The sequence below is a fragment of the Heptranchias perlo genome, chromosome 8 (assembly GCF_035084215.1).
Source record: "Heptranchias perlo isolate sHepPer1 chromosome 8, sHepPer1.hap1, whole genome shotgun sequence".
In the NCBI taxonomy this organism is placed as follows: Eukaryota; Metazoa; Chordata; class Chondrichthyes; order Hexanchiformes; family Hexanchidae; genus Heptranchias; species Heptranchias perlo.
Window position 1 is genome coordinate 14,291,425 of NC_090332.1, and position 13,912 is coordinate 14,305,336.

The window sequence follows — 13,912 nt, forward strand, 5'->3', positions numbered from 1 at the left end:
TAAAACTTGTTCAAAGTCTGAACAAACATAAACCTCTTTCCAGTTCAACCAGTCCCAAAACCTATTTCAACAAAATTTAATTAAAAAAAAATCAAATGCCAACCCTTCTGTTTTCAACTAATTCCAGCTAGCAGTAAGCACTGTATTATCATGGTATGACAAGCTAATAATAACCTCTCCAAAGCAGTTTCTGGCTGCCGCAATGAATTAGTGCTTGATAAGTGTGTGGGACCTTACATTTGTCACGAAGCCTGAAGTTCCCATTTAAAGTCTTTGAGGACCACAGTCGAATCTTTCACCAATATTGTTTTTTTTGTAAATTTTGTGAGCATTTCTAACTGAGATGTGTTCCTTGATTCAGGGCAACAGAGCGAGTAGTGCTAGGCCACAGCTTCTCACCTACAATTTCTTACACGGTGAGTTACTGATCTTATCTATTCTGCCATACAGATGCACAGTGGAAGTTAGGCACTTCTCCTAATGGAAGGAAGCAAAATAACTTACACCACATGCACTGGTTTAATAGTTGATTCTAAAATAAAACTGATAGAAGCCCAGAAAATTTGTTTGCTTGTCCAGTCAGCACAAGACTACAGAAGGGGAAGGAGAAAAAAAAATCATCTTTATTTTTTATATTAAAAAAAAGTTTGTGGGTTCTGTGCAGGTCTCCAGAAATGCTGTATAATAAACCAGAGATGTGAAATGATTTGCACAGAGGTTACAGGAAAGGAAAAAGAGGGGACATTTTAAAAGTTGAAGGGCCTTTGAGTAGTCAAAGCAGGGCAGGGCGCTCCAAGGACACGATTCTGAGTCCAGCCTGACAGAGTTACAACCATTAAAGTGTCTCGCCAGATTTACACTTGGTTTAGCCTGAAGCAGGGATGAGTCAGCAGCATCAAAAGCCATCAAGCCAGTAATATCAACACTGATGAGCCTGAATTGAACATGCAGAGGACAGAAATGTCACTTGACATGACGAGTTCCCAATATTAGCCAGGCCCTCCAGAAAGGCACTAAGCAGAAGATCTCAGTTTCCCTCAAGGAACAGAGTACCCGAGCCACAATAACACACTGCCTAGCAGATGGACCAACGGCAACACCTGCATGTAATCAGTCCTGGGGGAAGGTGCAGGAAGTAAGAGGAATTATAATTTTTAAAAAGACAGGAGGAGGGCAAAAAGGAAAACAGATTCAAAAAATAAGCCATTAACCGCTGGTTCACCCTGAGAGGGAAACTACTGCCTTAAGGGCATATAGAAATTTTTAGGATGACTAACATCATTGGCCACTTGACAAATCTGGACGCGATGAATTTGTCTAACCCAATATATCAAAACATACAATTAAATCCACATTTAAAAGGTAAATATTTAAAATAGCATCAAATGTTCAAAAAGGTGTCATACAGTATGAATTCAATTGAGTTACAAATTAAGATGTTGCTCTCCACTCTCTTTCCACATGCTCACAAAAAAGGACAATTTGCACTGAAAGTCTCCCCAAAAAAAGCAATGGCAGTATACAGAACTATCAGGGAAGTCACACACACACCCCCATTCATCAACCAGGGATTGCAACATCATTCATCCAGATCCAATAGAACACCATACAAACTGAGCAAATAAGCCATTAGACAATCACGGATCTGAAAGCTTCCCCCCCCCCCCCCCCCCCCCCGACCTATTGAATCAAAACAAATACCTACCTGCTGGGACTCTTCCTTCTAACTATTGGCACATACAAAACACGGAGGCTTTTTCCCTAGTGGTTTACAAAGTGGCGTCATATAAAATGTTACATTGCCCAACTGTGATACCATTTTCTTAAACATCCAGGCACATCTGAATTTAAAAATCAATCAATTTGGCCAAAATTCTAAATTTTTCTCAAATACCCCATCTTTTTTAAAAAAAAGAAAAAGAAAATCAGAATGTGCTTCAGCTGTTTTTCCAAATAGCAGATCTTTGGTAATTCCAGAGTTCTACTGTGTTCTGGCAACACCTTATAATCCTGTTTAGTGGGGACATTCTACCAGTGTCTCAGCATCTAAAAGCACAGAGTTAAACTAAAACCAGAATATCACCCCCAGGTCTTCTTTGGCCTCTGGAATCTTCAGCTACTGAACCTGCTCTCATTTCGGAGCACATAGTCTCCCAACATTCCCTTTGGTCCTGCCCCTATTTCTGTTCTATCAACAGCCCATTTGATTATATTTTTGTGTAATCTGTGGCCTTCAGGCCACAATTCCATTTAAAGGGGATACAATGTTTTTGTTAAAAAAAAACACAAAATTTAGTGGCAATAAAGTTAATATTTAATTAACATTTACATTAAATAAATTATATTACATTGCTTTCCCAATTAATGGGAGAAAAGAATGCAAATTATGGAGGAAAGATATTTTCTTCATGTGTTTGTTCTTGATCTGTCTTGATCTGTCTCCTGTAAAGCCAAACACCTTACTTGGCCAAGAGGACAAGCTGCAGATCAGCACTTGGGCCTCTATCTATCTCGTTCTATAGTCAATTGCACGATTGGCTTGGCATTGCCAGTCGTCCGAGTGTACCTTTCTGTGGGGACACGTCTGGTCTGCACCAGGTGCCTGTCCATGATGACCAGGCTCTGAATGGTCACTTGTCATATAAGGAATCAGTGGAATGTGCTCAAAAAGGTAAATACCAGGCAATTGCACCTTCTTCCCCTCTTGTACTTACATTTATATCACAGAAGAGGGAAATAAACCATGGAAACTTTCTCCATATTTCTGGAAGTGTCTTGCTACTCCCTCAATCCTAGCACTAAGCTCAATTTAATGCTATTGATCCAGTCAGCCTTACTTATGGAGTTATTTACCGTAGCTTACAACTCACAAGAACACACCTCTTAAAGCATTTTAACTACACCAAAATGGAGATGTTGGTTTTGCTTGCAGGGGCTTTCTATTTTTTTCTATTCTTTCAGCTAGTTTTACAAAGAACAGCGATGCAGTAAAACACAATTGCACAATCGTTACCTTGTGGACTCCAGAATTGATGGAACAAAATTTTTAGTAAACTGTAGATAAAGGAAGATTTAAAAAAACGAAACAAAGTAGCATCACCCATGTGTTTAATCTTTCCATTTTGATACATACTGTATATTTACTTCAAGCACAAATTATGTACCATCTAATAATATACTATATATCTTCAGAATTCTCTACCCCAGAGGGCTGTGGATGCTCAGTTGCTGAGTATATTCAAGATTGAGATAGATAAGATTTTTGGACTCCAGGGGAATCAAGGGATATGGGGATTAGGCAGGAAAGTGGAATTGAGGTTGAAGATCAGCCATGGTCTTGTTGAATGGCGGACCAGGCTTGAGGGGCCGTGTGGCCTACTCCTGCTCCTAGTTCTTAATGTAGGAACAGATTTACATAGAGCTCTTGATATTCTGTGGGTTAAATAAACTGCATCGTGCTGCTCACAAATCAGGAACATCCAGGTCTATGATGGATCAATCAATCTAATTTTCAGGTTGTGTTTGGGGGTGCTATAATTAGCCTCAGGATCTCCAGTCTGGAGGAGGGGATAGGGGAAGGAAGCCATCCAGTGTCCCTGTTCCTCATTCAGCGACCTTTGAGGAGCACGCATGTGGATGGTGGGTGTGGGCAGCATTGGGCTCAGTTATGATGGCAAACACTCACGACACAAACAATGTAACTAGGGTGAGTACTGCCATAGGTTACGGAAATATACCTCAGTATACATTACCAACTTCAGGAAAGGAAAAGTGAGGGGAAAAAATGTATAATTTTTCTAACATGTCCCATAAATTTCCAATATAGCCACTTGTCCCTTAATAGATTTCTCCAGCAAGGAGGATAAATTATCCAGGCTGGAAACTATTCCATAAATAATACTACTCTAAAATCTGCTGAATACCAATATACAGTACAGCAAGTTGACTAGTTTGTAAGTAACACAATAAAAGATTCTGAAGTAATTACAGTAAAATACAGTTTAGCAGATCAGAGTTCTTTAGCATGAAGTAAAGTTTTGATAAACCTTGCATAATTCTTTGCCAGAGATTCACAACTGTCAGAATTTTCAGTAATGCTGTACACTGACTGAGGCCACTCCTTATATACCAAATTTTGACGTTCCGATTTCAATGCATGTGTAAACTAGATGGTGCAATAACAATTAGGACAATCTCCCAGACAGTACCCTGTGATGTCTTGCCCTCCATCCCCTCTCACAAGGCTAGTGTCCCAGGTTTGATTGCAGCTGGAGGGTGGTTGGAGTACAATAAATAACCTCACTGCCCTAACGCTAGGAATGAGAGAAATCAGCCAGTGTTCCTGCTTCTGATCACCTTCTAGATACTCCTTTGTGTGGACATTGGGTGAGGACAGATTAAGGTGTCCTGCCCTCTCTTCAGTGGTGGGAGGAGGGGAGCATTGTCTGATGACACTCAATGTCTCCACTTGCCATATGAGAAACGACCAATTGAATCGGGTGTCCAAGGAGGCCAGAGAATGCCATGGAACTGTTTTACAGCATGAGTCAACAACTTCAGGAGAGGACAAAGAAAGAATGAATTTGCATTTATATAGCACCTTTCACATCCTCAGGATGTCCCAAAGTGCTTCAGAGCCAATGATTTACTTTTAAAGTGCAGTCACTGTTTTGTGTGCATATGCAGCAGCCAATTTGTGTACAGCAAAGTCGCAAAAAGTAATGAGATGAACGACCAATTCATTTGTTTTTGGTGGGGTAGGTTGAGGGGTAAATATTGACCCGGACACGAGGAGAACTCCCCTGCCTTTCTTCAAACAGTGTTATTTTATGTTCATCTGAGAGGGCAGATGGGGCCTCAGTTTATCATCTCATCTGAAAAGCAGCACCTCTAACAATACAGCACTGCCTAAGTACTGCACTGAAGTGTCAGCCTAGATTGTACGCTCAATTCTTGCAGTGGGACTTGAACCCACAACCTGACACAGAGACAAGAGTGCTACCACTGAGCCAAGACTAACACAATGAGGAGAGAAAATTGAGGGGGGGCAGGGGGGAAGAAAATAGGAAAATTTAAAAAGTGCCAACATGGTGGTGAGTTTACAACTAGAGTTTCTTAGAAAATTGGTCAAAGCTTTTACAAAATAATGTTAAACTTGATTTCCAGGCTGAGCCAGTAGTAAACAAAAGAGGTCATTGTAACATTCCAGAATTCAGGAGACTTTGCTACCATTTATTGGTGACTCACTAAACCAAATTTAAATTGAAAGGCAATAAAAGCCTAACTCAAAAACAGTCGCAACAAATTAAATCCACTGGCAATAAATAAAATTCAGATCTGGCTTAATTAAAGCTACATGCCAAGTTTTGCTCAAATATCAAGTCGCTGCATTCACAGAATAATCACCACAAAGTACAACACCCCAACCCCGATCTAAGAGCATAAGTAACAAAAATCATATTTAGATATCTCCAAAAAAAACTAACTACATATTGTGATACACTCAACTAATTCATCACTAAAAGTGAAGCCTGGTATTTGTACTGTTTGACCCTCCATCTCAAATGACACTTTTGGCCTTCAATGCCTTGACAGGGTTAACAGAACAAGAATTACTTACTGTGCTCTTTGCCTTGTCCTGCAGTGGTGCAGACGCTGGCTTGTGGAGTGACTGGCATCAGGGCCTGTCGAATGGCCTTCTCCCAGCTCTGAGCAACATCTAAACCTACTCCTGTGGCAGCCAGGGCATGATTCTGGTAGTTGCCTCCAAGATTCTCTCCAACATAATACACCATGGTGTCAGTTATGATCTCGAAACAGTGAGGGTTGCTGCCTTGAGCCAGATTTGTAAAATCCCGAGGTGGATCCAACTGCAGGATTTCTGACAGTGGGATTTCCTGAGTGAGAGAGAGCAAAAACTTGCCTTAGAAAAAGTCTGCAAACATTAAGAGTCTGTTTTCAAAACCTGCCTGATGCTGGTTAGCAGGGCAATGTAAATAAGACTAGAAATGTATTCTGCCCTTTGAGAATCTGCAGATTATGCACAGCCAACCCAAAAAACGTTTAGCCAATAAGCTTGAATCGTTTCTCGACTTCCTGAACAGTCTTACAGTTTACAACTTGTAATGAAGCCCGTGGTGGTTAAATAGAGACAGATGCATCAAAGATACTAGCACTCTGCTATAATTAGAGGCAGTGTTTTACCCTTTCATGAGCTGACACCAGGCAGAAACCTTTGCGTACGAGACCAGGCTAACTGTCTTCAGCTGATATGAGGAATCAATGGGACTGATGTTGAATTTGCAAAACTCTATAAATAATTAAGGGGGAAATCCCCACACTGACTGTGACAAAGATTGGTAAAATCCCATGCAAAGGGACTGTCATTTTAGAATTATACATCAACTGCATCAAACTAAAAGGAAATGCCAAAAATGCAAAATAAAAAAGGTGATAACGCAGCAATTTGTCAATTACTTTCTCTGAAATATATGTTGGTATACTATATGCAGAAGTCCCATTCAACAGCTCAAAGAAGTAAAAATGGCAGTGCTGCCTGCCTAAATCTTAAAGTAGCTGTCACTAGCAATCATTTTTATATATATATTTACTTATTTATTATGTATAGATGTGCATGATTACACACTGTAATGGGGGATTTAATTCACAAGTATGAAAGCCCCTTAAGTCTCATAGGCAGTGGTAAAAGATCCTCTTAAAGCACCACAGGTAGGTGTGATACTCTTCTGACATGAATGCATCTCAAGATGCATCACGCGCTGCATGCCAGCTTAAGTGACAACCAACTGCAGTGGGGTATTTTTTATCTGCAGTGAAATGAGCATTAAACCAGCTTAATACAATGAAGTATGGAGCAACAGAATTTTTGTTAACAACTCTTTTGACTTCCTCTAAGTCGATTGAACTGCTCCAGCTGCTCCAGTCACATGGTGCTGATGCGGCAGAGTATTTACTTGAGGAAGCAGTTAAGATGCTGCAGCATAAAATAACTTCGCAGTTCACTATTGTAGAGTACAAAACCCAGTACAAGAGAATATCCTGTGGGGATGGGTCACTGCAAGCACTAGGTTCTATTCATTAATCATAAGTTGGTTCTTAAAGAGAAAACCACAGTGAGAAAGGAGAACAGATCATTTTAGTCACAAAACCAGATAAAATAGTTTTGCCGAAGACTTTGGAATAAAGATGGCACCAGTTTAAAATGTCCCTTGGTGACATGAACAGTAGACACAGGGTCAGTTTCTACATGTACAACTATTCCAATACACCCTTGGTGACCTCCCACAAACCTCACAGCGGGGGAGGCCGGTGGACATGCAAGAGTGTGTGAAATAGAAAGATAAACACCAGAATAAGCAAAGTTCCTTTAAGAAAAGACAAGCTAGAAACACAGAGAACACCACAGAAGGAAAGAAGGAAATTAGAAGCATAGAACAAGAGATTGTCACATGAAGAGAGCGTGACAGTTTTGTTTATATTTTTTCCAGAAGCTTCAGCACGAGATCAACTGTATTATATAATGCATTGGTATAGCAATCCTTTCCACCTACCTCCCACCCATTCTCTTACATACACCGATCCACTTGCACTCTCATCCACCCACTCGCTTGCTCGCCCCCACCCCTCCTTTCTCTCTCTCACACCCCCCTCCCCCTGCGCCCACTCCCTCTCTCACACACACTCGCGACTAAAATTCAATGCATGGCATTACATTATAACGTGAGCTACAACTGTCCTATGTTACCTGAATTCCAATCCCAGGGTAAACGATTGATGTGTGCACATTTGGGTTATTTGTCATACATACTTGGTGCTCTGGTTACCCTCAAGACCCAGAGAGCCACTGTTGATGTACAGCACATGCGGCTATTAACACACATGTGCATCCACATGAACAGCAGCCCTCCATCTTACATACAAAACCATGCAGCAAGGGTACCTTTACTGACACAATTAAGCGTTTTCACTTCACTTGAGCCAGCCAGGTAAATATAAAAGTGTCCTCCCCTTGCGTAAACACCGTCATTTTAAATTAGCTAACGAAAACGAGGCAGAATACCGTATTTGATTTTGAGAAAAATGCTCTCCCCATCAGAGGATGCAGCCTCCTCACCCCTGAAGACCAACTCAGAATGATGCAGTTCCAACATTTTGACAACAGAAACTGATTAAGATGGTTTTGTTAATCAAAATAACAGGCACTCAGGAAGAGGAATTAAACGTTTATGGGCTTCATTAATTGGTGTTGTGCATGAATGACTGGTGAAAAGACTAACAAATACAAACATGCCTGATAGTTGGTCATTTGAACATAAGAACATAAGAATTAGGAGCAGGAATAGGCCATACGGCCCCTCAAGCTTGCTCTGCCATTCAATAAGATCATGGCTGATCTTCGACCTCAACTCCACTTTCCCTCCCAATCCCTATATTGAGATTTACTCATACCAAGATCAGACAGAGAAAACAGATTTTTTTTTTACAAAAGGCCAGGCAATAAACCTTTAAAGATACAGCCACACCTTTGCTGTGCCAACTACAATACACCTGCCACCCTTTTGAAAAGAAAAAAAGGTCAATGGTCCATTGAAGTCAACGGAACTGAATATCGTGTGGGGAGTGTAACAGGTGGCCGATACGATATCGTCCAAGACAAATTTTTATCCCATTATCTGGTCATTTATCTTACTGCTCTTTGTGGGAGCTTGCTGTGCACAAATTGGCAGCCACATTCCCTACATTACAACAGAGACTACACTTCAAAAGTACTTCAGTGGCTGTAAAACGCTTTGGGACATCCTGAGGTTGTGAAAGTCACTATACAAATGCAAGTTCATTCTTTTTTTCTTACTCACTTTGAATTCTCTCTGGTTTGCTGTTCGAACTGACAAGGCAGAACATGTATCAGACATTCTGGCATTGTCTCACACATGGGAAAAGATATATAAATGCTAGAAAGGTACAATTTGGCATGATCGAACCAAGAGCTCAGTCTTCATGTGTAAATAGTGAGCATTATGAGATTAGACAATGATTTACTATTTGTGGCAGTAAATAGTCCATCCCCACTAGCATTGTCGTCCAAAATCAGAGCAGTATCAGGTGGAATGGAGAAACTGTCACTTTCAACACTATCTGTGGCATCTTTAGGGTCATTAGCTCAGACTGCGGAATAGAAATCTAGCCATTCAACCAGACAAAAACTTCTATCACCTGTTTTCTCTTTTTACTCAAAAACTTACAGTGCAAGCATTTTTTTGTTGGTGGTAGTGTTATAAAATTTCTTCAACCTCCACCTCCATGCCCACCATAAGCCCTCCTCTGACTCCACACCCACACTGTCCTGTCAGATAGACAAGTTTCTACAGCTTGTGAGCTATCTTCACCCAGAATGTACTCTGGGTGGGGGACTTCAATGTCCATCACCAAGAGTGGCTCGGTAGCACCATTACTGACCGAGCTGGCCGAGTCGCGAAGGACATAGTTGCCAGACTGAGCCTGCGGCAGGTGGTAAGCGAACCAACACGAGGGAAAAACCTATTTGACCTCGTCCTCATCAATCTACCTGTCGCAGATGCATCTATCCATCTGGTAGGAGTGACCACCACATAGTCCTTGTGGAGACGAAGTCCCATATTCACACTGAGGACACCATCCAACATGTTTTGTGGCACTACCACCGTATTAAATGGGATAGATTCAAAACAGAACTAGCAGTTCAAAACTGGGCATCCATGAGGTGCTGTGGGCCATCAGCAGCAGCAGCAGAATTGTATACCAGCACAATCTATAACCTCATGGCCCGGCATATTCCTCACTCTACCATTATCAACAAGCCAGGGGACCAACCCTGGTTCAATGAGGAGTGTAGAAGAGCATGCCAGGAACAGCACCAGGCGTACCTAAAAATGAGGTGCCAATCTGGTGAAGCTGCAATACAGGACTACATGCATGTTAAACAGCGGAAGCAACATGCTATAGACAGAGCTAAGCGATTCCACAGCCAATGGATCAGATCAAAGCTCTGCAGTCCATTACCATTCACGACTGGATGTGGCAGGACAATTAAACAACTAACAGGAGGAGGAGGCTCCGTGAACATCCCCATCCTCAATGGTGGCAGAGCCCAGCACGTGAGAGCAAAAGACAAGACTGAAGCATTTGCAACCATCTTCAGCCAGAAGTGGCGAGTGGATGATCCATCTCGGCCTCCTCCCGATATCCCCACCATCACAGAAGCCAGTCTTCAGCCAATTCGATTCACTCCACGTGATACCAAGAAACGGCCGAGTGCACTGGATACAGCAAAGGCTATAGGCCCTGACAACATCCCAGCTGTAGTGCTGAAGACTTGTGCTCCAGAACTAGCTGCGCCTCGAGCCAAGCTGTTCCAGTAGAGCTACAACACTGGCATCTACCCAACAATGTAGAAAATTGCCCAAGTATGTCCTGTCCACAAAAATTGGAGGACAAATCCAATCCGGTAAAATTACCACCCCTTCATTCTACTTTCAATCATCAGCAAAGTGATGGAAGGTGTCGTCGACAGTGCCATCAAGCAACACTTACACACCAATAACCTGCTCACCGATGCTCAGTTTGGGTTCCGCCTGGACCACTCGGCTCCAGACCTCATTACAGCCTTGGTCCAAACATGGACAAAAGAACTGAATTCGAGAAGTGAGGTGAGAGTGACTGCTCTTGACATCAAGGCAGTATTTGACAGAGTGTGGCACCAAGGAGCCCTAGTAAAATTGAAGTCAATGGGAATCGGGGGAAAAACTCTCCAGTGTCTCCAGTACCTAGCACAGAGAAAGATGGTAGTGGTTGTTGGAGGCCAATCATCTCAGCCCCACGACATTGCTGCAGGAGTTCCTCAGGGCAGTGTCCATCTTCAGCTGCTTCATCAATGACTTTCCCTCCATCAAAGGGTCAGAAATTAGGACGTTCGCTGTTGATTGCAGTGTTCGGTTCCATTCGCAACCCCTCAGATAACGAAGCCGTCCGTGCCCACATGCAGCAAGACCTGGACAACATCCAGGCTTGGGCTGATAAATGGCAAGTAACATTCACGCCAGACAAGTGCCAGGCAATGACTATTTCCAACAAGAGAGAGTCCAACCCCTTCCCCTTGACATTCAATCGGCATTACCATTGCCGAATCCCCCACCATCAACATCCTGGGGGTCACCACTGACCAGAAACTTAACTGGACCAGCCACATAAATAGCGTGGCTACAAGAGCAGGTCACAGGCTGGGTATTCTGCGGCGAGTGACTCACCTCCTGACTCCCCAAAGCCTTTCCAACATCTACAGGGTACAAGTCAGAAGTGTGATGGAATACTCTCCACTTGCCTGGATGAGTGCAGCTCCAACAACACTCAAGAAGCTCAACACCATCCAGGACAAAGCAGCCCGCTTGATTGGCACCCCATCCACCACCCTAAACATTTACTCCCTTCACCACCGGCGCACCGTGGCTGCAGTGTGTACCATCCACAGGATGCACTGCAGCAACTCGCCATGGCTTCTTCGACAGCACCTCCCAAACCCGCGACCTCCACCACCTAGAAGGACAAGGGCAGCAGGCACATGGGAACAACATCACCTGCACGTTCCCCTCCAAGTCACACACCATCCCGACTTGGAAATATATCGCCGTTCCTTCATTGTCGCTGGGTCAAAATCCTGGAACTCCCTTCCTTAGAGCACTGTGGGAGAACCTTCAACACACTGACAGCAACGGTTCAAGAAGGCGGGTCATCACCACCTTCTCAAGGGCAATTAGGGATGGGTAATAAATGCTGGCCTCGCCAACAATGCCCACATCCCATGAACGAATAAAAAAAATATGCCCACTTCACTCCTTGTCCAATCTGCCAGAAGACAAGATCAAATGGCTCAAAAGAGATCGATCCACTTAGAGGAGTTTTCCTTTTGCCTTTCAAGCCACCAGGCCCAAGACTAGCAAAACATGTCCCCATGGAAAGCCCCAGCATGAAGGTCAGTCTAGATATTAGCCCCTTGGGAAAGTCCAAATATGAAAAAGGTCAGTTTAGATACTTAACTGCTTAGGGAAAGACCAAGTCTGAAACTAAGTTTTGGAAAAACCAAGTTTTGGAAAAACCAAAATAAATGGTTGAGACACAGATCTCCTTGCATTGTGGAGGCCTGATAGTGATAGAAAATGTATTTATTCTAATGATAATCATCTCCTTTAACAGTTTGATTCCTAAAAAATAAATCATCACTTCTTTTTCTCACTTGTGAGACAAAGTCAGAGGACTCTTTTCGTTGGTTCAGTGAAACCCAAAACTAAAAAGCAGTAGCGGTCTCAGCTCCCATCAGATGACTGCACAAATTAACACTTAATACTGCACCAGGTTTTTTAACAAGGTAAAATTTTTACTGTGGTTGGCAACCAGAAGCATTATGGTGCTAACTTTTTCTGATCTTCAGAGGAGCATTTATCTTCATGTGGGCAAAATAAAAAAAATCAAAGAAATTGCTTCTTAAAGAGGCGAGTCAATTCTGAACTGTACATTCATCTAACAGATAAGAAAATGAAACTATGATGGTCATATCCGTGACCGATTGGTTCATGTGATAGTATAGAGGAATGTTTTTTCCCCCAAAAGGCCTGACTTAGTTTAACTTAAAATGCACAGAGCTATCATATCTGTGCAATTATTTGGTTTATAAAATTTAAACTCATTTGTACTTTCACTTTTAGTCTGTAGCTATAACATAGGTACACAATTTAGATTTTAATAGAGCACAATCTGGACTATATAATCCAGGGCTGGGGGGTGGGGGGGGGGGGGGGGGAAGAGGCCGACGGAGGAAGGGGTGGGCGATGGGAGGGGGAAGGCAGAGGGAGAAAAGAAGGGATGCGGGGAGAGGAGCAGGTGAGATAGAGGAGGGGAGAGGAGTGGAGGGATGGGAGGGAGAGGTCGGATTGGGAAGGACATGGCAAGACAGGGAGAGGGAGGAGCATGGGAGGAGGGGATTCTGCAGCATATTTTACCCTCAGATGCAGGAATGCTTGCAGCTGCTTTTGGCCTCAATACAGGGAGGGGCAGTTGGGACCGATGGATGTTTTTGGCCTCGATGAATTGGACGGGATTATCTGGCAGACAGTTGCCGCCTCACAAACTCAAACCTCTTTCTGGCCCATGTTTAAAGCGCAACTGATATTTTTGTCCCAAATGCGGCAATCTTATCTTGGTCTCCCAGTGTAGTGAATTTATGGAATTAGCAAATGCTGTTGCACTAAGGAGGATTCACTCAGGGAGCTATCACATTACATCAGTTAGTGCTCCATTATTTCAAAAACGTCAAGTAACATTGGCCCAGAATTTGCTGGGAAAATAATGGCGAGTTCACGACGCACACCATTATTGGTCCGTAAAAAACCCAGCAACTTGTGGCGAGGTAGAGATACGTTGTGAGTTGCTGAACGATTTGCGCCTCTCCACTGTTAGCCTCACAATAACAGGATCTCGCCGTCAACCTCCCCGTGAGTTTCAAGAAATTGCTGGATTTGCACCGTAAATACTAATGAAACTCACCGCAGAAAGTTTGGGCTGCTATTTCACAGCATAAGGAACCTGTTAATACGGTGATTTATGGTCCTGACATGCCACTCAACTTTGGAGGCCCAGAAGGGGTACAACTGAAACTGTGGAGTCTCACTCTTGCAGGCAGTAAATTGTTCCAAGAGGTTTTTTCAAAATTTTAAATTTAAATTTTTTTTTTCCCCTTTCTATCTCCTTTTCCTCTCTCTCTCTCAATCCAATCTTTCTTTCCCTCTCTTTGGAGGGAATTTTAACCCCCCCCCCACCCAGGACAGTGGCCGGGGGCGGGGGGGGGGGTGGGTGAGGGGAGAAC

The 13,912-nt window shown here is 42.9% G+C and overlaps 1 protein-coding gene across 1 annotated transcript in view; it reads right to left on the reverse strand.

Annotated features, from left to right (window-relative positions):
- LOC137324433 (serine/threonine-protein kinase D3) overlaps window positions 1-13,912 on the reverse strand; it is a 296,452-nt gene that overhangs the window by 29,401 nt on the left and 253,139 nt on the right. The window contains exon 12 of the mRNA XM_067988706.1: window positions 5,621-5,897. Within this exon, the coding sequence (XP_067844807.1) occupies window positions 5,621-5,897 (277 nt within the window). The remainder of the gene's footprint in view (window positions 1-5,620; window positions 5,898-13,912) is intronic.